An 18,972-nucleotide genomic window follows, 5' to 3' on the forward strand; every position below is an offset into this window, starting at 1 on the left:
CCTCTGGAAACATCCTGGTTTCAGGGGTACGAAAGTCTGTACGAGGCATTTCAAGTTACTAGTTTCAAACACTTTCTCTCTTACTAGAGTTACCTCGTAAAGCACTTGAAGACTTTCATTTTTGTGCACTGGAAAAGTTTTTCCACTTGAATGTTGACTCTTAAAAGCTGAAAAAAGCTTTTAAGCACTGAAAAGAGGAATAGTTTGGTACAGGAAATGTATTAATATCAAATAACTGGAGAATGTCTCATGAGTTCTAGCCTTTAAAATGCCTGAACTCCTTTGTAACCCAGTCTCCCAAGTTGGAAAAAGCCCTCGTGGTCAAGCAGAATGCAGTGTGTTTCCACCCAGGCTCTAAAACCCCCCGGGTGGGTTGGCACGTTGAACACTCCGCATCCCTGTTCCACAGATGACGTAGCAGAGGGATGTTTGCCTCTTCTGGAAATCTGTTGAAATAGATAGTTTCACAATAACTTGTGGAATTTGGCAGGTGTGAGATAAAAAGCGGATATGAAGTTCGAGCAGTGACTCCTTGGAGCAGCTCTTTCCTTTTTCAGGCGATGGCATTGCTGTGTGGCTTGGTTGTAACTCGCTGCTCACTCCTGAAGCTGTGTTACATGGGGCTGAGACTCCGGAATCCAGTTCAGTAGAGAGCTTTTGACCTGTCTCTATTTCAGCAACTTAGCAGCTAGTACAGGCCACTGAACCAGAGCATAATTTCAAATTTGGAGTACAGCTGTATTTTGGTTGGTAATTAAACTTCTGAAGTAAGCACTAAGCTACACTCGGAGCATCAGAAAGCGGTAGCGGTAACTGTAGCCGGCTGTATTAAAACACTGGGTTGCGTTTAACAGTTTGAGGGTTACTTTGTGCAAGTGAATGAGATTGTCTTCTCACTTCAGCTGGAAAATAACTTTCTGCTGAGGTAGGTTTCAGTCTGATCTGATTTGCCAGATGGCACTGCAGCCCTGTGTGCTGGCACGACAGGGAGGGTGCCATCTCGGCGGTGAGCCGGGAGCTTGTGCTTTTTAAGTGTCAAGTAGCTGTCTGGGAAAAAAATGGGGCTTTGAAATTCCAGAAACAGTGTTGGTTGTGTGTTTTTCCCCCCCCCCCCCCCCCCAAAAGCACTATCGCTTTCAGATGTAAATTGTCTCTTCCTTGTAGCTCAGTCTTAGTTCTGCTTTTTTCAAAAGTGACTTGTCTCTTCCTGTAGACGAAAGGTGTAGCCAAGGGAACGTGGCTATCGCTTGCAGCTCACTGGTAGCCCAGAAGAAAACGAGATACAAATAGTTCGGTTGCCTGTTTAACTTGGGAGGGGGAGGGGGGCCCAGCTAGCAAAGTGCTGAACAACGGAATGGTATCTGAATTTTTGTTTAAGGAAAAAAGGAAATTGGAGAAGAGAGGGAGCTGTGAAATTTTATGTGGATACAAATAATATCTAAGTGGAAACACCTACACTGGTAATGAAAGTAGTGTTTAAGAAAGAAGAGGAGCCAGCAGTCTGATTATTTTAGAGTTTATAGAGGGAAAAATTGCATGACACTGAAAGATAACTTAAACCCTATGTATAAAAATCTATCCATAAGAAATAGAACTATCATCTATTCCATGGGATGGAATTCTGTAGCATCAAAGCCTTGTCTAAATGCAATCCTCTGCTTTTGGGTGACGTGTTTCCCCTTTAACTCTTGTCTTGTGCTGGTTTGTGTAGACTGGTTTGCTAAAAGCAGAGCACGCTGCCAGCGTTTGAGGCAGGATGAACTGTTTTAGTGAAATGCAGTAGCAGGAACAATGCAAGCTGTACAGGGAATATATTGAAGTTGATGTGCTGCGAATGAGTCATGGTTGTGTAGATCAGAGGGAGCTGGACTTTAGAGCTTTACGAGAGGCAGGTCAGCTTGTTTAAGCTGCTGAGTTGTATTGGGACTTTATTGGCGTGGTCTGTAAAATGCAGCTGCTCGTAAATGCTCGCTTTTATAAAGTGTCAAATATGAAGATTGCAAAATATCCAATAATACCTGTTTTATGGATGCGTAAACTGAGACTAAAGGCAACCCTCTGGCTTTGTGGTAAAGATGGGTTATGCTTCAAATACTGAAAAAAGCTTGAATTGTAGTCTTTGGTCTAGCAGGGATTTGGTATCATTTATATTTCTGTAGAAATAAATGGCTATACGGGATGTGAGTACTAAGTGTTGTTAATATAGATTTGGCAAAGCTGCTGTTACCCAGTAATGGAAAAGCAGTTGGTGCTGGAGGTGCTGTTCCGCAGAGCCCTGAAGCTTTGCAGATCTCGCAAAACACGGTAGCTGAACCTGAACTCTCAAAGTTTGAGGGCTTTGCAGTGACACGGTTCCCGAGTGCCGCTGTAGCTGGTGATACCCTGTACTTGGCAGAGTTTTAGTACGTGACACCTCGTTGAGGTCTTGTGAAGATGAGCTCAGTGTTTCTGACACAATTGCCCATTTTCAGGGGCTAAGAAACTTTTCCAGTTTCTAAATCACTCAGACAACTCACAGATACCTCTACAGGGAAGAGAAGCAAGACAAGAACTTAATTGTGCACTGCTTTGCAGATGTAGTAGTATTTTTATTTCTTTTTTCCAGAGGTACAGCGTAGCTTTCTGCTTTAGAAAATCTGCTGTAGCTATTAATGTAAGCTGGTAATTCATGTCTGTTTTATTTACATTTCACATGTCATACCCCCCTCTGCCTGTCCCTGCAAGGATCAGCTGCTGACAGGTCCATGCATGGGATGAGGAAGTGTGTACAAGTGAAAAAACTACTGTATGAGAGTGTAAAATAGTTCAACTTCAGGCTTTTTTTTTTTTTTTAAGATTTAAAAAAGCTTTTCCTCTCATTGACTGTTTCTTTCTTAGGCGCCTCCCTGGGCATACATTGCTTGTGCGTGTGGCCTTTTCATCTACCAGTCTCTGGATGCTATAGATGGAAAACAAGCAAGAAGGACGAATAGCAGTACTCCGTTAGGAGAACTTTTTGATCATGGCTGTGATTCGCTTTCCACAGGTATTGTCATTTTTACTTGAAGTATGAGGATTAAATGACTCTATTTCAGGGGTCAAATCTGAATATAGAAAAATGCTTCTTTACTGAAGAAGAGGACAAGTGAGATTGCTGAATGTATAGCTTTTCAGTCAACATTTCCATAGACAGTGCTCTTGACCAACTGAATGTCCTCTTGTATTACACTCAAAACCACTAAGCGTGTGATTAACTCCATCTGAGCCAGAAGTTTTCTGTGTTTGCTTTATCAGAGCCTTGCTGCTACAAAAATTTCTGCAAGAAGTTGTCAAAATGTTCTTTTAGATGGAAATCTATATAGAGCGATTGCGAGACAGGTATGAAGCCTAAACAAGGGGACTGTAGAAGTTTGAGAGTTTAAGATTAGAATCAGCAAGACCAGTTCCTTTCTAGGTAGGCAGAGCTCACTGAGCCAGCCGGAGCTTAATCCCACTGCGAAAGAACGATCAGATGCTTTTGGTTACTTAAATTCGCTCTTATGCTTTTAAATATTTATGAATACTTTATTAAAGTTGTGTATTTAAAGCTGGCGGGGAGAAGCGTAGATACCTTATGAGTATTAAATGACAGAGCTTGGGTTTTCTTAATGGCATAATAAAAATTCAAAAGATGGAGGAAAATATGTCCAGGAAACTTGGATACATGAGAACCCCAAAACTCTGGCCACAGGCTTCAGTTGCATAAATCACTCGAGTCCCTTAATGTCTAATCCCATTAAGTTCAATGAAAATGACTAGACCCCTCAATATTGAGAATTTCTAATAACTGATAGGAATTTAAATATATGCTTTACAGCCTGTACCTTTTTAAAAAATAGAAATGTTAATCTGTTACGTCTGTGAAATAAACCACATCAGGATACCTTCACGCTGTCTCTGCTCTGGGTCCTTTGGTTAGATTTGTTTCTGGTAAGGATCTTTATACGCATACACACTTCATTTTATTTTTTTTTTTTTTTTTTTACTATGTGACTGATTTTCTTCTGCAGTCTTTGTGGTTTTGGGAACTTGTATTGCTGTGCAGCTGGGAACCAACCCTGACTGGATGTTCTTTTGTTGTTTTGCTGGAACATTCATGTTTTACTGCGCGCATTGGCAGACATACGTCTCTGGAACGTTGCGTTTTGGCATGTAAGTACCTTGGCTGAAAATAAAACTGAAAGTTAAGCTGCTTCCTTGTCTAGTTGCACTTTATGGGATCCTTAGAGCAGTAGTAAATTGTTTATATTCACATATATTTCCGCATTTAGAGCTTGTGGTAGCTACTACCTGTTGGATCTGCAATTAATCCTGAAAGTTACTTAGCTTGTTTTAAGAGTAATAAAATATCCTTTTGTCATATTAGTTAATTAGGAGCTTCTGATGTGATTTCCTGTATTTATTTATGTTTAAAGTACCTGGTGTTTCCTCCCCAAGAATGGAAAGCTTTTGTCAGATGGTGGCAGTGTGGCTTCACTATTCAATTAACTACCCATCTCTTAATACTGCTTGACTTGTGATGATGCATCTTCACTGTTAACCATAATTCTTAAAATATAGTGTATTAATTGACACTATGCCTACAACTTAAAGTTCCAAGTCCCTTGTAGTTAGTGTAGACCGTGGTTCTGTCAACAACGGGACCCGACTTGCAGTGCCAAGGAAATCAACAGCTGAAATCCTCTTTACTGCTGGGTGAGGGTTGGTGGGGAAATGGAGCACAAGGACTCAGTGACCTGCGGGATTCACTGGCCTTAATGTGGAAATGTATGTTTGTTCTATGTTTGCATTTATAGATCTAACATATATTTCAAGCAAATACACTGCAGAATGATTTCGCACCTGGGAACCTCTGAAATCTGTCCCTAACTTGTATGGGATTTTGAAACAATGCTAAAACATGCACCATTTCTTTATAGTCTATTGTTACTGGCCTGGAGATACCCAGATACTGCTAAACCAGTACACCTATGGACCTCTTGTCTAGAGCAGCTCTTACTGACAGGATGCTAATGCAGATTCTCCTGGGAAACTTTCATGTTTCTGCTCAAAAATGTAGGATGACAGAGCAGTTTTCAATGTCTGTTGGAGGAAGAAAAGAAAAACATCTAAACCCCTGTTCTAATCCTGCCTACACCAATGCAGATAGAGTAGCTTCAGTCAATTCTGATATTTAAATCTTTAAAGTATCTGGCTCAAATCTTGTAATGTTTTAGGCTTCTCCCTTTCATGCTGCACCAAAGGTCTCCATACTGAATGCTTTCAGCTCCCTTTGAACTTTACGGGGCCCTGGGAATTAAAGTTTTCTTGTTACCGATCAAAACACAAAAAACCCAACCTTGGCATGTGCTTGACTTCACAGATGCAAGAATCAAAACCACCCAATTCGTTTTTGTGCTCCAGACAAATGCGTATGTTACTCCTGGTATTCATGGGAACTTGGGCTTTTTGCTTTCGTGAGGAGTCTTTATATTTTGGAGACAGCATTTTGTAGCAGGTGCTATTGTTCTGCATGGCCTTATATTAGGAGAATTTGATGATCCATCAATTTGTAGCTGATTTAGAGAGGGCAATAAGCACACAAAGGTGCGTATCATTATTTTAGGTAATGGACAGCCCTCTAGAGTAAATACATTTGTGTCTTCATTTGCCCTGTGTCATAAGGTTAATAGACTGCCATAAGCTGATGTTAATTTCTATGGCAAAACTGGAGAATTATTTATCCAGTTAATTGATTCTTACTGTTTGACAGTAGTTTTTTCTGAAGCTTTCATTTCACCAATCATAAAACTGAAAAAAAGACTGTATTTTATCAACCCTTTTGGATTCACTGGAGAGCGCAGGCTTAGATATTCTTACTCCTGAATAAGTGGAATTGGAGACAGCTATTGAAAGGAGCTGAGAAGGTGTTAGTGCACAGGAGCATTTTCCTTTCTGTGTATCCTACGTAGTAACTCGGGGTCGAAAATACGCTGAGGGGGCTGGGAAAAGTAGTGATGCTCAGAAAAGCTGTCAGCATTTCTGACTTGCATTCCAAAGAGGCAGGAAAGAGCCCACAGCTGGTTATCACTTGCTGTCTTTCTGTGATGAGATTATGTTCAAGAAATTGTATTTCATTACAGAGATCAAGTCAATAAGCAAATTGGAAACGGCTTGGAGAAGAGGAACAGGCTGCTAAAGGGCAAGATTAATATTTTACTCCTTACACACAGCTCAAACTTGAACAGTGAAATACGTAATCAACTTGGCTTGCTGAAGAAGTCCATTGTCTTCAAAAAAGCTAAGATGAATTAGTGTGTCAAATTAAGTATATGCTTGTGGAACAGAATGTCTGAGTGGTGTGTGCTGTCCCTGTCCCAGCCTTGACGACCCACTGAGGCTGTGCAGAGTCTGTCTGCAGAGCGGGAGTGTTCACCCCGAGGGAGAAGGAAATGGAATCACTTCTGCTAAATTCCTATGGAATATGGCAGGTGGAGTAGGAAAATTATTAGTTTAATTGTGCCCAATTGCCGCATACATCAGCTGTGCTGGTTCTTTTTCTTCCCACTGACAATTGCGGGGCCCTGCCCTGTGCCGCTCCAGGGTTGTGGAATGATCAGCTGAGATGGTCAGACCCTGCCATCTGTCTCCATCTTTTAATGATTATAGAATTTTATTAGATTGTGGCAGCTGATGCAGACTTTTCAAAGAGCAATTCGAGTTGGTTAAATAGCTCAAAAAAATAGCTAGAGGTCAGTATTGCTTAAAAGTTCCCCGTGAGGAAGCAGGAAGTGTCTCAGAGCAAGTTTTGGCTACGGTAGAAGTCGCTGTGAGTAACATCAGCAGAGCAGAGGCAGCAGGAACAGCACGGACGCTCTCGTACGCCCAGGTTTTGTTCAAGAACAAACACCCAACCTGGGAATGGACTCGTGAAAGAGCAGGAATATACTGCACATGTGAGGAAATAAAAAGGTGATTCTGAATTGCAGAAAAAACTTCAGTATTAAAGCAGCCCAAATGCTTTGTTCTCCTGTTCTGGTTTTCGGCGCAGTGACTCGTTTATCTGGGCTGTGGACTCGCTGGGCTGCAATAGAGAGTGAGCTTTGGTTCAGGCTTAGGCTTGTGTGGGCACAGCTGTGCTGTAACTGGGGCATCTCTGGTTTGGAAAAAGTGCATTTTCTTCTGCATATCATGAAAATCAAACTGGGAAGCCCCAGTTTCAGAAGCCCACATGGACATGTGGAAGTGATCTGGTCCTTTAGGAACATGGTACAGCCTCTGGAATCAGTAGGGAATACAGTCCGCAAACCCTGGAGGGAATTAGCCTGCCTTAATCACAGCTGGGCTCCAGGTAGTCAGCTCTGGTTCTTCTGGACCCAGACTTACTCCACTTGGATTCGATACAGCACCTGCTCACTGTTGTGGCTTCAAGAAATATAATAGTAGATGTCTGTTGGTGCAGGTTGGGTGCTGGATCTGCCCTCACAAGGTCAGTGCACAGACAGTCGGACCGGGCAGGAGCTGTCTCGCATCCAGGGTGGTTAGAAATGGAGCTGGAGCTATTAGTCTCTGTCAGATCTGAGCTGGGTTCCCCGTTGCAACCTGAGTCTTGTCTGGAGAGACGTGAGACACGGCACGACATGGTAAAGATCTCTTATGTTTGGCTGTGCCAGACTTGGGGGAAGTGCTAAGGCTTATTCTAAAACCCCAGTGGGCACTTAGCAAGGGTCTGGCCAGAGATGCGCACCATGGGCTCAGAATTTCTCCCACAAGTTACTGCCTTATCTGGTTTATCCCAACCTTTCTTAGTTGAAATAGGGAAGGTTGGCAGCAGTAGAAATTATAAAGGGAGGATGTGTGTGTATATATGTGTAAATACACGCAATGAGATGGGAATTACCTTCTAAGGATGGTTCATAAGGCATATCGGTAAACACTGAGAGGAAGAATTGGTCCTTACCAGCTTTCATGTAACTGAAAAGTTAAAAATGTTGCTTCACTGTTTGAGTAATAGTCCCCAGAGAAAGCAAAAGCATTCAGGCTGTCCAACAAAACAGCCGGTATTGAGGAATGTTGGAGAATTTGGGGAACATTCTTGCTCAGTGACACTGCAGCAGTTGTCTGGGCAAGAGCCCATTGATGATGGGTTGGTTTAGGAAGGGGAGAAGGTTAATTTGGTTAAACCTCAGAGCCTGCTTGGCAGTAACTACCTCTGAGGGGAAAAGGGAGGTTAGGAAATGAGGCTGTATTTCAGAAAGCAGCTAAAATGAAGCCCTCCTTGTTAGCAGTAAGGGAGTCAATGTGTTGTCTTGGACAGACAATTCACACCAAATATCAAAACACAGAGATGGAAACCTTCCAAGTCAGAGTTTAGCACATCGAGTTCTTGCTCTTGGGAACAGCTTCAGGATTATGGTAGGAGATAAGGCACTAATCTCCATGATTATAGAGCTTAAAACTTTCCATCTTGCCAGTTTTTCCAACTCTTCTTCAAGAACTTTAACACCTTGGTTGTTTGCGGAGGAGGGTTTGAAGCTCAGTGGAGTCTCTCTTGCTGTTTGGGGGGGGGGGGGAGGGGGAATTAGTTTCTCTGTATTTGCAAGAAGTATCTGGTGAAATATCTCTGTGGTAGGTCTAAGTTTGTCCTGCCTCCTGCAAACCTCAGTCCCTCATTGCCACCCCTCAGCGTTTCTCCAGTGCTTGGTGTGTGTCATAAATGTGTCAGTGCTTTGCTATAGCAATAATACCCACAGCTGAAATCGCCCAGGGCTGACGTAAATGATGAGGGGGGTTTCCACATCGTGATCCTCCTCCTCCTCCTTTCCCTCTCCAAGTCCCTGAACAATGTGTTAAACCAGGCACTGAGCAGTCACGTGCAGAGATGATGCTGATGATTTTTTTTTCTGCCTTTATCATTGAAAGATGTTCTTGCTGCTCTGGGAAATAGCGGCTTCAATGTAATTGCCACAGGCTTCACCCCCTTATCTGATCTGCTCAACTTCTAATCTATGTTAACGAGCAGCAAAAGGAAAAATTTACCCCTCATCTTAAATGTATTACAGCAAGGAAAGGAGAAAAGCTTATGGCTCTATTTTATTTTATCTTATCTTTTTTATCTGATTTTAACCTCAAGATGAATTTCCTGTAGCTGGAAATAGTTTTAATTTGCTTATGCTTTTCTTCCTTCTGTACAGTTATTCATGCTATTTATTTCATTACGTCCAAGTGAAAATGCTGGATTGCAATGAGTTAGGATTAAACTCCATAATAATCTTTAAACACTGAGCATTTGGACATCTAGCACGTGACTTTTCGCCTTTTTTTTTTTTTTTTCTCTTTGTGTTGCGATGATGAACATTCTTTTCTCGCTGCAGTGGTTCCCCTGAGAACACGCCGCTTTGTCTCGGGCGCAGATTGGTGGGTCCTTCCCCACGTGGTGGGTATGGGGGCAATGCACGGAAGAACCATCATTTCTCAGCCCCCGGTGCTGCTGCGCAGAGTTAGTCAATAGTAGACGTATCCCCTTGAGTTTCCCAGCCTCAAAACTTCTGTGCGCTGATGAGGCAAGAGGGTTTTTTTTCTTGTCTGCTGCGTTTTGCTACACGGGACTATTGCAAGGAATTCTGTGAGGAGGAGGACGGTGCGTAAATGCCTCTTCCCCCCTTCTAGTTTCACACAATGTTAAAAAGCTGTGTTAGATCAGCTCTATGGGTAATGATTGACTTGATTTCAGAGGAATCTCCAGTGTAATTATCTGTTTCCTGTTGTTCTTGGTTGGTTCATTTCTTGGGAAATCTCTCAGCTTTTGAATTAAATCCTTTCGGTTCACCGTTCCTGTCAAGGAAAGAACTGACTCCAGCTGTCTCTGAACTCCCAAATTTGGCCCTTGTACAGTCTAATGGCTTGTTTAATCAAACAGGGCCTTTTAAAAATTGCACATGAAATATGCTCAATAAATGAGCGCTGCCAGGAGTATATTTGGGATGCATGACTAATCAATTGCCTGTTAATTGGCTTAAGACTGTTACCAGCTTGACAAGGGACCCCAGTGGAGCAGACAAAATGAGACTTGTCACTGCCAACATCTAAGAGTTAAGCACATGCCGAGGTCGATGGTCCCCTCTTAAGCTTTCCTGGATAATGCTTAAAAAAATGAATCCATAATTGTCTGAATTACAAGTATCACTTATAGAGTAACATAGGAAAAAATGGAGAAGAAACTGCAGCTGTGGAGAAGTACCAAAGCTGTGGGGTTTGTGTGTGTGTGACTTTCTCTTCTTATATTCCCTAAAATACCAACCGTTACCTTTTCTAACTTAAATCCTGCATTATGTACTGTGATAATTAAAGCGAGAATGCTTGTCAGACTGAAATTCCCCATGCCCTCTCACGCCGCACGGCGTTGCTGCCCTTCTTGAGCTCCGTCAGTGCCAGCACCAGGAGCTTGGGTTCTCTGATGGACCTTTACAACAGATTGACTTGCTGCTGGCCGGCAGACTGTGCCCGTCTGCCCCAAGCATGCTCTGATAAGCGCCGCAATAAACAGCAGCTCAGTTATGGCTGGATCTGTTATTGATGAGATTTTTTTTATTTATTTTTTTTTTTTACTAGATGGTTTAATGCAATTTTAATTTGACCGTATTTTAAAATACCTCAGTTACAAAATGCTATGAGTCTGTATTTTTACGCTAAGGAGTATGTGTGGTACTTGTGGCTCTGCCTACAGCAATTTTTTCAATCCCTTTCTGTCCAGGGTGAAAAATAAATGTATAGAGAACGGAGTTTGGTTGCCACTGAACAGGGTTCCAGAGGTCACTTGACTTATTTTAGCATTATTTGCCAAGGAGGTGTAACTCCTTGATTTGCCTTAGAGGTGGCAAAGGGAAGATGGAGACCGTGCTTCTGCTCTGCCAAAAATACGCAGTAGCATCTTTAGATGAAAAAAAATTCATATATTCAGTACCATTTGGAGATGTGAGCGTGGGGGAGGGAGATGAGAGGCCCTGAATTGCGCTTGGTTGTGAATTTTATTTGCTGTGACTGGGAGCGGGGAATCTCATCTGCTTTCCTCATGCATACACCGATGCTGGTGTTTGCCCGTGGGTCGGAGCGTACAGTGAAGTGCAGAAGCTCTTAATGGAGTTTAAAGTACTATATGGGTTACAACATTATTGTTAATTCGCTAATACTAATTTTTTTTTTGTGGTCATTAATTCCCTTCCTCTGGCCTACCCTTTAAATCATCTCGATGCCACACAGTAGTTGTCTGGATTTTGCTCTTTACGCCGTGACTGAAGATCTGCTTTAATGGCTCCACTTAACTGAAGTGCTCAGGAAAATGTTTTGAACCGTTTCTTTCCCCCCCCTTCCCGCGCGTAGATTCGATGTTACGGAGTCCATGCTCTGTACCGTAGCCATCCAGCTCCTCACGGCAACGCTGGGGCCCTGGTTCTGGAACTACACGGTAAAGCCCAGGTTGACGCTGCCGGCAAGCGATGGCATGGACTAAGCAGAGCCAGCGCCTTTCTCATGCACACAGTAACTGGTACCCAAAAAGCAGCTTTCTAGGGGTATTTCACAAGTGCTTTAATACCCGGGGAAAAGAGGTTTGCAAAGTACGAATGAGCAGTAAAAATCTGATCTAACTGGAAATCAGGGTTGGTTTTGTGTGTGTTTTGTTTTTTTTTTTTTTAAAGCATCCTGTTTTACTTGAAAACAAAGCAAAAAACCTGCCCGTTAAACAGAAAAAAAATTGCTTGGAATGTTTCTTCTTATTTTGGCTTCACCAAAGAGATAACCAGGGTTGTGGAAGCAGCTCTGTAAGGAGGGGGGGCGTAGAATAATTTTGTTGGAACTGCTTTTTGAAATTGTAGAATTATTTTTTTTTCTTGTTGCTGTTTAAATACCTTTCCACCAGAAAAAAAAAAAAAAAAATTGCTTGGCTGGTTCAGGGAACTCTACGCTGTGCAATAGCTTAAAAATTCATCAAAATGGGTTAAAAATGCCCATTTTGAACGATGCCTCTTCCTCCGCGCAGTCCAGTCACTTCACCAACGATGCTTCGGGCTTCATCGTTGAGTAACTTCACTTCCTGATTGTCTTTATTTTCAAAATGCTTTTCCTTATGTCTGGGCTAAATATATCCTTCTCCACGCTGGTTTATTACTCCTTAGAAAGGACTTTTTCTTCCTTATTTCAGCTTTTTTAGTACGGCGTATGTAGGTGGGGGGGGGTTTCCTCCCCACTAAAATGGTATCATTAGAAGTAAGTTGAGTTCCTTGAAACTTCTCCTAGTTGCTGGATTATTGGCCAGGAGCTTCCCTTGAAATATTTGAGGATGTAAGAATAGCTTTTTGATTGCTGCCTTAGAAAGGCATCAGATTTGAAATAAAACCGAGATTATTTATTTTGGTGCTTTGTTTACATACCCTTTGTTAAACTCGCGTTGATGCGAACGATGCTGTTCTTTTGGGTTTTTTGGTGGTTTGTTTTTGGTTTTTTTTTTTTTTTTCATGTAATAGTTCAGCACAATCTAAGCTTTCATGAGGCTATTAGAGAGAGTCCTTAATTACCAGCTCTCCTTCGGATCCACCACTATCAGCATCTGCTCCATGGCGATGCACGTCATGCCCACGTTGCCTCCGCCCCCCTGGGTGTGCTCCAAGGTAGGCAGATGACATAATTTTTTAAATACTTTGTTGACAGTCTATGAAAGGCTGGAAATACTTATTGTCAGGAAATGGTAATGTAGCAAGCAGCGACTTGAAGGAAGGAAAAGCTTAATCAAGATGTTAGGCTGTGGCGATAACAGCGTTATGACTCTGCCCAAGAAGTCACTTAGGGTGGAAAAAAAAATAATGATAATAAAAAAAATCCCCTTAGTACTGAAACATTTGGAGCCTTCCCAGGTCACCCCTTGGTACGATAGTTATGTGAGAGGAAATGACTCCAAGTCTGTAACCAAAGGGAATTGTTTAAAATGGATGAGGACGAATTTTTCACGGAATGGGGGAGCGAGGGAGGGGTGGGGACTCTCTGCAGGGGTGACCGGGAGCTGCTGGAGGTGTCACTCTGGAGCCCCCACCCTGGGACAGGAGCCTCTGTCATCCAAGGTGAAATTTGTTTTACAAACAGTAACAGAATGCCAAGTGCTTGCCTATGCCAGGTCCTCACTTGCATGCTCGTTTTACCCAATTTTTAGGCATCGTGAGTTACAGAATGGACTTAATCACCTTAAATTCTTGGATATGTCATTGCAGGTGCCTTCTGGCATCTTTATTTTTAGGTTTAACTAATAAGCGAAGATGCTGCTGCTTCAGAGCCGCTCACCTGGAACACACGAAGCATCATGTTTATATTTTGCCATTTGAGATGAGGCGATACAGACTTCTGTTTCAGTGTTGCACCATCTCTGGGCTGGTTGAGCTACAGGAAATACGTATTCACGCTCTTTTTCCATCTGATAACTGTTTTCATGTGACAAACATTTGCAGTGAGAAAGTATAATAATACGGCCCTGTCTTAAAATACTACGTGATCTGGCAAAACATGAAGTGAATAACTTCCAGGTTAACAACACAGATAAACCTTGTACTTCCCCGTGCTGCGTAGTAAGGCTTTTTATTCATGAAGGAGGGAAGAAGATTCTTAAATTGTTAATAAAGTTTGCCTTTAGCCTATGGAGAAATTATTTAAAAGAAAATGGAGTCTTTAAACAGGGGAAAACAAAAAGATCTTGGGGAATAGAAAGAAAAGGTTAAAATAATACTGTTCCTAATAATCTTCTATTATGTCAGGATACAGAAGTTTAAAAACTAGCGAGTAATTTGCATTCAGGTTTGGCACACGAAGGAAGGGCAAATTAAGAGTAAAATGTGCTGCCGTGTGTGCAGTGACATCCAAAAGCAGCTCTTCGAAGCTCTGCAGACGCTGTGCTGCCTGGTGAATTTAGGCAGACAGGGAGCCAGGGCTGAAAATTTCATTTAAAAACTCACAATGTTTATGCTTCCCTGCCTTTATCCGAATTAAAACACTTGGATATTCTTGTTTACAGCCCTTCGTTCCCGGCGGTAGCTGGTGCTGCGCTGACATTGTTCGACCTCGTCCCCGCCTGCCGTCTCCTGTTCTGCAGAGCTGCTCCTTGTTATTCTCTCCTGACATCAGTTTGCTGCAGAATCAGTATTTTTCAGGGTCATTTTGAATGTTTTTCCCAGCCCTGCAATGAGGTGTTCTGTCTCGGCATTTTTAGTTTGTTCAACTGTTGAGTCTTGGTTCTTCGCTGCTTTGTCTTCAGCGTCTGATCCTTGTTCCTTGGTTCTTTCCCTGGATCTGAAAAACTCGATTCAGGGTCTTCTGTTTATTTTCTAGAAGTTGAAAAAGTCCCCGGTTTATTTGAAGAAGCGATCTTTGGAGCTCGACTGCCGTGTGCCTTCTTGAGGAGCTGTTAGAATAACTCTAGTCCATCCATCGTAGCGTGGCCGTGTCCTTGGGGAAACGGTTTGTTTCATTTTCTTCATTTCATAGGTCTTAGGGAGCCGCCACATACTGCGCGCTGCATCTCTGCGTCATCCTCACAACATAAACCGTTTGGGCGATGCTGACATGACTCAAGCTGTCAGGAAACATCAGGCAAAAAACCTGTTGGGTCAGGGGAAGTGTGGCTCCGAGCGATTGCTGAAAATATCCTGCTTCCGAGGCTGTAAGAAACCCCCTCACTGGGGCTGCAGAATTCGTGCTGCTCTTCCCATTTGTGTGTTTTTTTTTTTTTTTCTTAGGATGCCCACTGTGCCGTTTAGAGGAGTAAATAAATACAAAGCCAAGGAGAAAATAGAATCAGACTTTGAACTGGCTCGTTCCCTCTTGCTTTGAAAAGTTTTCTGCTTTCCTGCAGCTCTGCTTGTGGCCCCAGCTGCTGGTTGTGTGCGGTGATTAAACGGGGGGCTCTGCAGCACCAAAGGCCTTTCCCCTTCTCATTTCCCAATGCTGTGAGTTTTTTTTTTTTTTAACCTCACGGTGCCTATCTTTTCCCATTGATGCTAAAAATACTTTTCTATTATTAGTTGATAAATGATCCACTGCTTGAGTTTGCGTTTTCTACAGGTCTTATCGTAGGAAGAGGCTCTCCAGTGTGCGATGGAACTTCATGTGGAAAAAAAATAATAGTACTATTTATGTAATACTTAAGCAGGAATGTTATCACCCTGCTTTGCAAATAATGGCCCTGGCCACTAAAACAAGCTATAGATATTTTTCCTCAAAAGGGCAGTGTGGGGAGTGCAGAAAGGCTTTGGTCAGGCTGGATCCAACCCCAGCAGCCCCTCTATGGTCTTGTAATTTATTGGGTACCCCCCTCTGCTTCTACCAGAGTTTAAAAACAATGTGGTGATGAGGCAGTTTATGGTTCTTTTTATTGTGAGCACATTGTATCTTGAGGCAATACATAAATACAAGTTAATTATTAAAGTGCAGGAATGAATGTCCTCTAGACTGCCCTTTGGTACCCCTTTCCAGGTAGTGCCATGTGTCACCTTTGCTCAGTGTCTTTCTTGCCAAAGCCATTGTGACTTTCTTTTCTAATTGCATTATTTCACTTTTTTTTTCTTACCGTATTACATTTTAAGGGCTGTTTAGGACTTTTGTGAACATTGGTAGCAGTCACATTTGGAAACCTTGACTTGTTCCTATTTATTCCTCCTCTTACTCCCTTGTTGTCCAAGTCTGTAGCTGCCCAGTGGCTTTGACCCCGTGGGGGTTCGTTCAGCTGCTGGAGGAGGGACTGCAGCCCCTCCACTGCCCTCCCGCGGGCTGGCATCAGTCAGGAGGCCACACAACGTGGATGAGGAAAGCTGATACCCTAGAAATTGAGATAGAAACCTTTCTTTGTCATCTTTTTCACAGAATCACAGAATTGTAGGGGTTGGAAGGGACCTCTAGAGACCATCCAGTCCAACCTCCTGCCAAAGCAGGTCCACCCAGAGCAGGTCGCACAGGAATGCATCCAGGCAGGTTTGAATGTCTCCAGAGAAGGAGATTCCACCACCTCCCTGGGCAGCCTCTTCCAGGGCTCTGCCACCCTCACAGGAAAGAAGTTTCTCCTCATGTTCAGATGGAATTTCCCGTGTCGCAGTTTGTGCCCATTGCCCCTTGTCCTGTCCCCGGGCACCACTGGGAAGAGTCTGGCCCCATCCTCTTGCCCCCCGCCCTTTAGCTATTGCTCAGCATCGATGAGATCCCCTCTCAGGCTGCTCTTCTCCAGCTGAACAGCCCCAGGTCCCTCAGCCTTTCCTCAGCACAGAGATGCTCCAGCCCCTGAGCATCTTCGTAGCCTCCGCTGGACTCTCTCCAGCAGCTCCCTCTCCTTCTGGAACTGGGGGACCCAGAACTGGTCCCAGTGCTCCAACTTTTGGTTGTGTCATTCTAGCTAAGCCAGTTTTGGGATCCAGTTGATGGCACGCGACTGTAGGGCTGGCATAGGGGAGAAGGTAGAACTGAGCAGGTGATTTTTGGGGAGAAAGTGGCTGGTCTGTAGAGAATTCAGGATGACGGCTCCTTTTAGCAGCAGCAGGGATTTAGTCCAGTTTTTGCCATAGTTGCACAGTCGCTTTTAAGTCAAGTTAAATGACCGGAGGAACAGTGTGTCTCTTCTCCCTTTCACCCACCTTCTGTTTCCAGATGTTGTTCCCTTTTGTGATCTCACTTCAGGAGCTGCCTGTCTGATCCCTGTGTTCTTTGATTTCTGAGTAGTGGCTGTTTGACATCCTGCAAAAAAAGAATTGGCCGGATAATTCCAGCATCAGGCACGTGCTCTACTGGTGTCGAGCCTGTCAAAGTCATCTAATGGTAGTTTTGATGAGCATAGGATGTTCCCAGTCCTTTTTCATCCTTGGCATTAAGAACTTATACTTTATTTAGGTGATTGTTTAAGTGTTTAGTTTCCCTTCATTTGGTCTTAGTTTCCCCTCCTTTGGTTTCATGTCTTTGTCTTCTGTCTTAAGGAGACCTTTGGTGTTTAAAAAAAAATCTTCTCTTTATGTAGCATTGAAGTTAAGACTCATATTTGTTCTGCAATACGAGATGCTTATAGTAAGTCAGGGAGGAGTTTTTAACCAAATAGACTTGCAGTTCATTGCTGGACCCTTCCCAGCTGCCTGATGCCATTTTTATTTGCCTTGGAGAGGGCAGAAGGAGAGGCCATGGAGCAAAGGTTGTACTGTGGCTGTGGAGAGAAGATAATGCCGCTCCCCAGCTTGAACCCAGGCTCTTTCTCCGTGGGTTTAGTTGGGCTCCCAGGTCTGTGTGAGAGTTTCTCTTTCAGAATAACTTCTCTTCTATGATCTAAAACTTGTTCTGAAGTATATGGCCTTACTTGATTTTGCATGAAGATTACCGCTGCCGAAAGAAACCTGTTTTACTGTCCAAGGAAAGCTATAAACTAGAGTTACCTACACTAGTTATTTAGTAGGTGATAGTTATTATAGTTATTAATTATTACCTACATTAGTCACTGTTTCTGTGAGCCTTCTCAGTTGCTTTGTATTCTTCGAGGTCATTGACAGAAGCAGTGGAATAGGCTAAAACCCATTCCTGTTTAACCTGTGGGTGTTCATGGAGCTGCTTCAGCCCTTCCTCGGTCGGACACGCTGAAAACACATTTCCCTGCGGACTCTGGAAGCCAAGGGGAAGCAATTTGCATTTAATCAGATGTTTTGTATATATCTTTTCTCGCATGGCTGAGTATTTTTACTTCTTGCGAGGCAGCTCAATGGCTTAATTTGTTTCCATGAGGACTGAAAATATGGATTTTATTTTTTTTTTTAGAACATTCTTTCCTCTTTGTGGAAATTCATTTTTTTTTTTTCCTCAGGCTGGTCGTGATTGCCTGACAGGGTTGTTATTGAACAAATCAGAATACAGGAGCACCCCTGAGGTTATTTCCTGTATCTCGTCTCTCCATGCTTGCTGTGGTGAAAAGAATATTTACAAAGCAGAGATACCTAAAGGAAATGGTCTCGTTATTGGAATCTTCTCTAGATTTCCTCTGACAACTGGGACTAAACTTTCCCATTAAATGCCAAGAGTCTGGCTCGTTCCCGGGTGTTGCTGCTCTCCCGTCTTTTTTATCCTTTATGTTCCTCTCTGCTGCTTCATGGCTTATTTATTTAGGGCTCTGGGAGGAAGCAGTGGTGACAGTCAGGGGATGGGTGCCTCGTGTCCTGGTTGCTGGCTGCCCACAGGGCCACCACGTGCCCGTTCTGCTGTTTGATCCATAGGTGTGTGTCCTGCTCTGAAGGAGTTGTCCAGAAAGTCTTTTGGCCATCGAAAGGATGAAGTTGCGCAGTGGGAGGTAGACGATGCAGGGCTTTTACAGCCGGCTGGAAGAGGTCATATGGATTTAGATAATTCAGAGGAAGAGAAGAGATTGCATTGAATGCCGCGTACCGTCCCCCTTCGGCTTTCTTATGCTTTGGGGGATGTTCTACCTGGGAATTAGGTGCAGCCTCATAATTATCCCTTGAGCATATTGGTCTCCTGCTGAAACAAAGTCATATTTTTGGGCAGACTGGAGATTCCCACATGAGACAATCCATCCAAAACCCGTGCAGAGGCTGTAGAGAAAACTTGAGGTAGCACATTGATCTGTTACTAAACTTAATTATGTGATCTTATAGCTCGCTTAAGGCACACGGGCAAAAACCACCCCGACCCGTTACTCCCTGATGCCGATGCAGTTGATAACATCAACAGTGGTTTTGTAGCAGCAAAGCAAGATTTGCAAGAAACGTTTTTGAGTCTTAGATAGAACTGTATTATTAGAGATAAGGAATAGGCCATAAATATCACAAATTGACTGGAAGGATTATTTTAGATATAGTACTTTTGATAGTATTATTGCTTTTTGATGCAGTACTTCTGATATTATTACATAAGTTCATATCATCCACCAGCAAGTCCATCCTCTTTTTATTTCACCTATAT

General features: G+C 43.0%; 1 protein-coding gene across 4 annotated transcripts in view; it reads left to right on the forward strand.

Annotated features, from left to right (window-relative positions):
* Positions 1–18,972, forward strand: part of CEPT1 (choline/ethanolamine phosphotransferase 1) — a 34,581-nt gene that overhangs the window by 4,468 nt on the left and 11,141 nt on the right. For 2 of the 4 annotated variants that reach the window (XM_074163507.1, XM_074163506.1), the window contains exons 3-5: positions 2,878–3,025; positions 4,029–4,170; positions 11,377–11,461. In XM_074163507.1, coding sequence (XP_074019608.1) covers positions 2,878–3,025; positions 4,029–4,170; positions 11,377–11,461 — 375 coding nt within the window. The remainder of the gene's footprint in view (positions 1–2,877; positions 3,026–4,028; positions 4,171–11,376; positions 11,462–18,972) is intronic. The other 2 variants (XM_074163508.1, XM_074163505.1) reach the window with 1 other exon arrangement.

The sequence above is a fragment of the Numenius arquata genome, chromosome 24 (genome assembly GCF_964106895.1).
Source record: "Numenius arquata chromosome 24, bNumArq3.hap1.1, whole genome shotgun sequence".
NCBI classification, from domain to species: Eukaryota; Metazoa; Chordata; class Aves; order Charadriiformes; family Scolopacidae; genus Numenius; species Numenius arquata.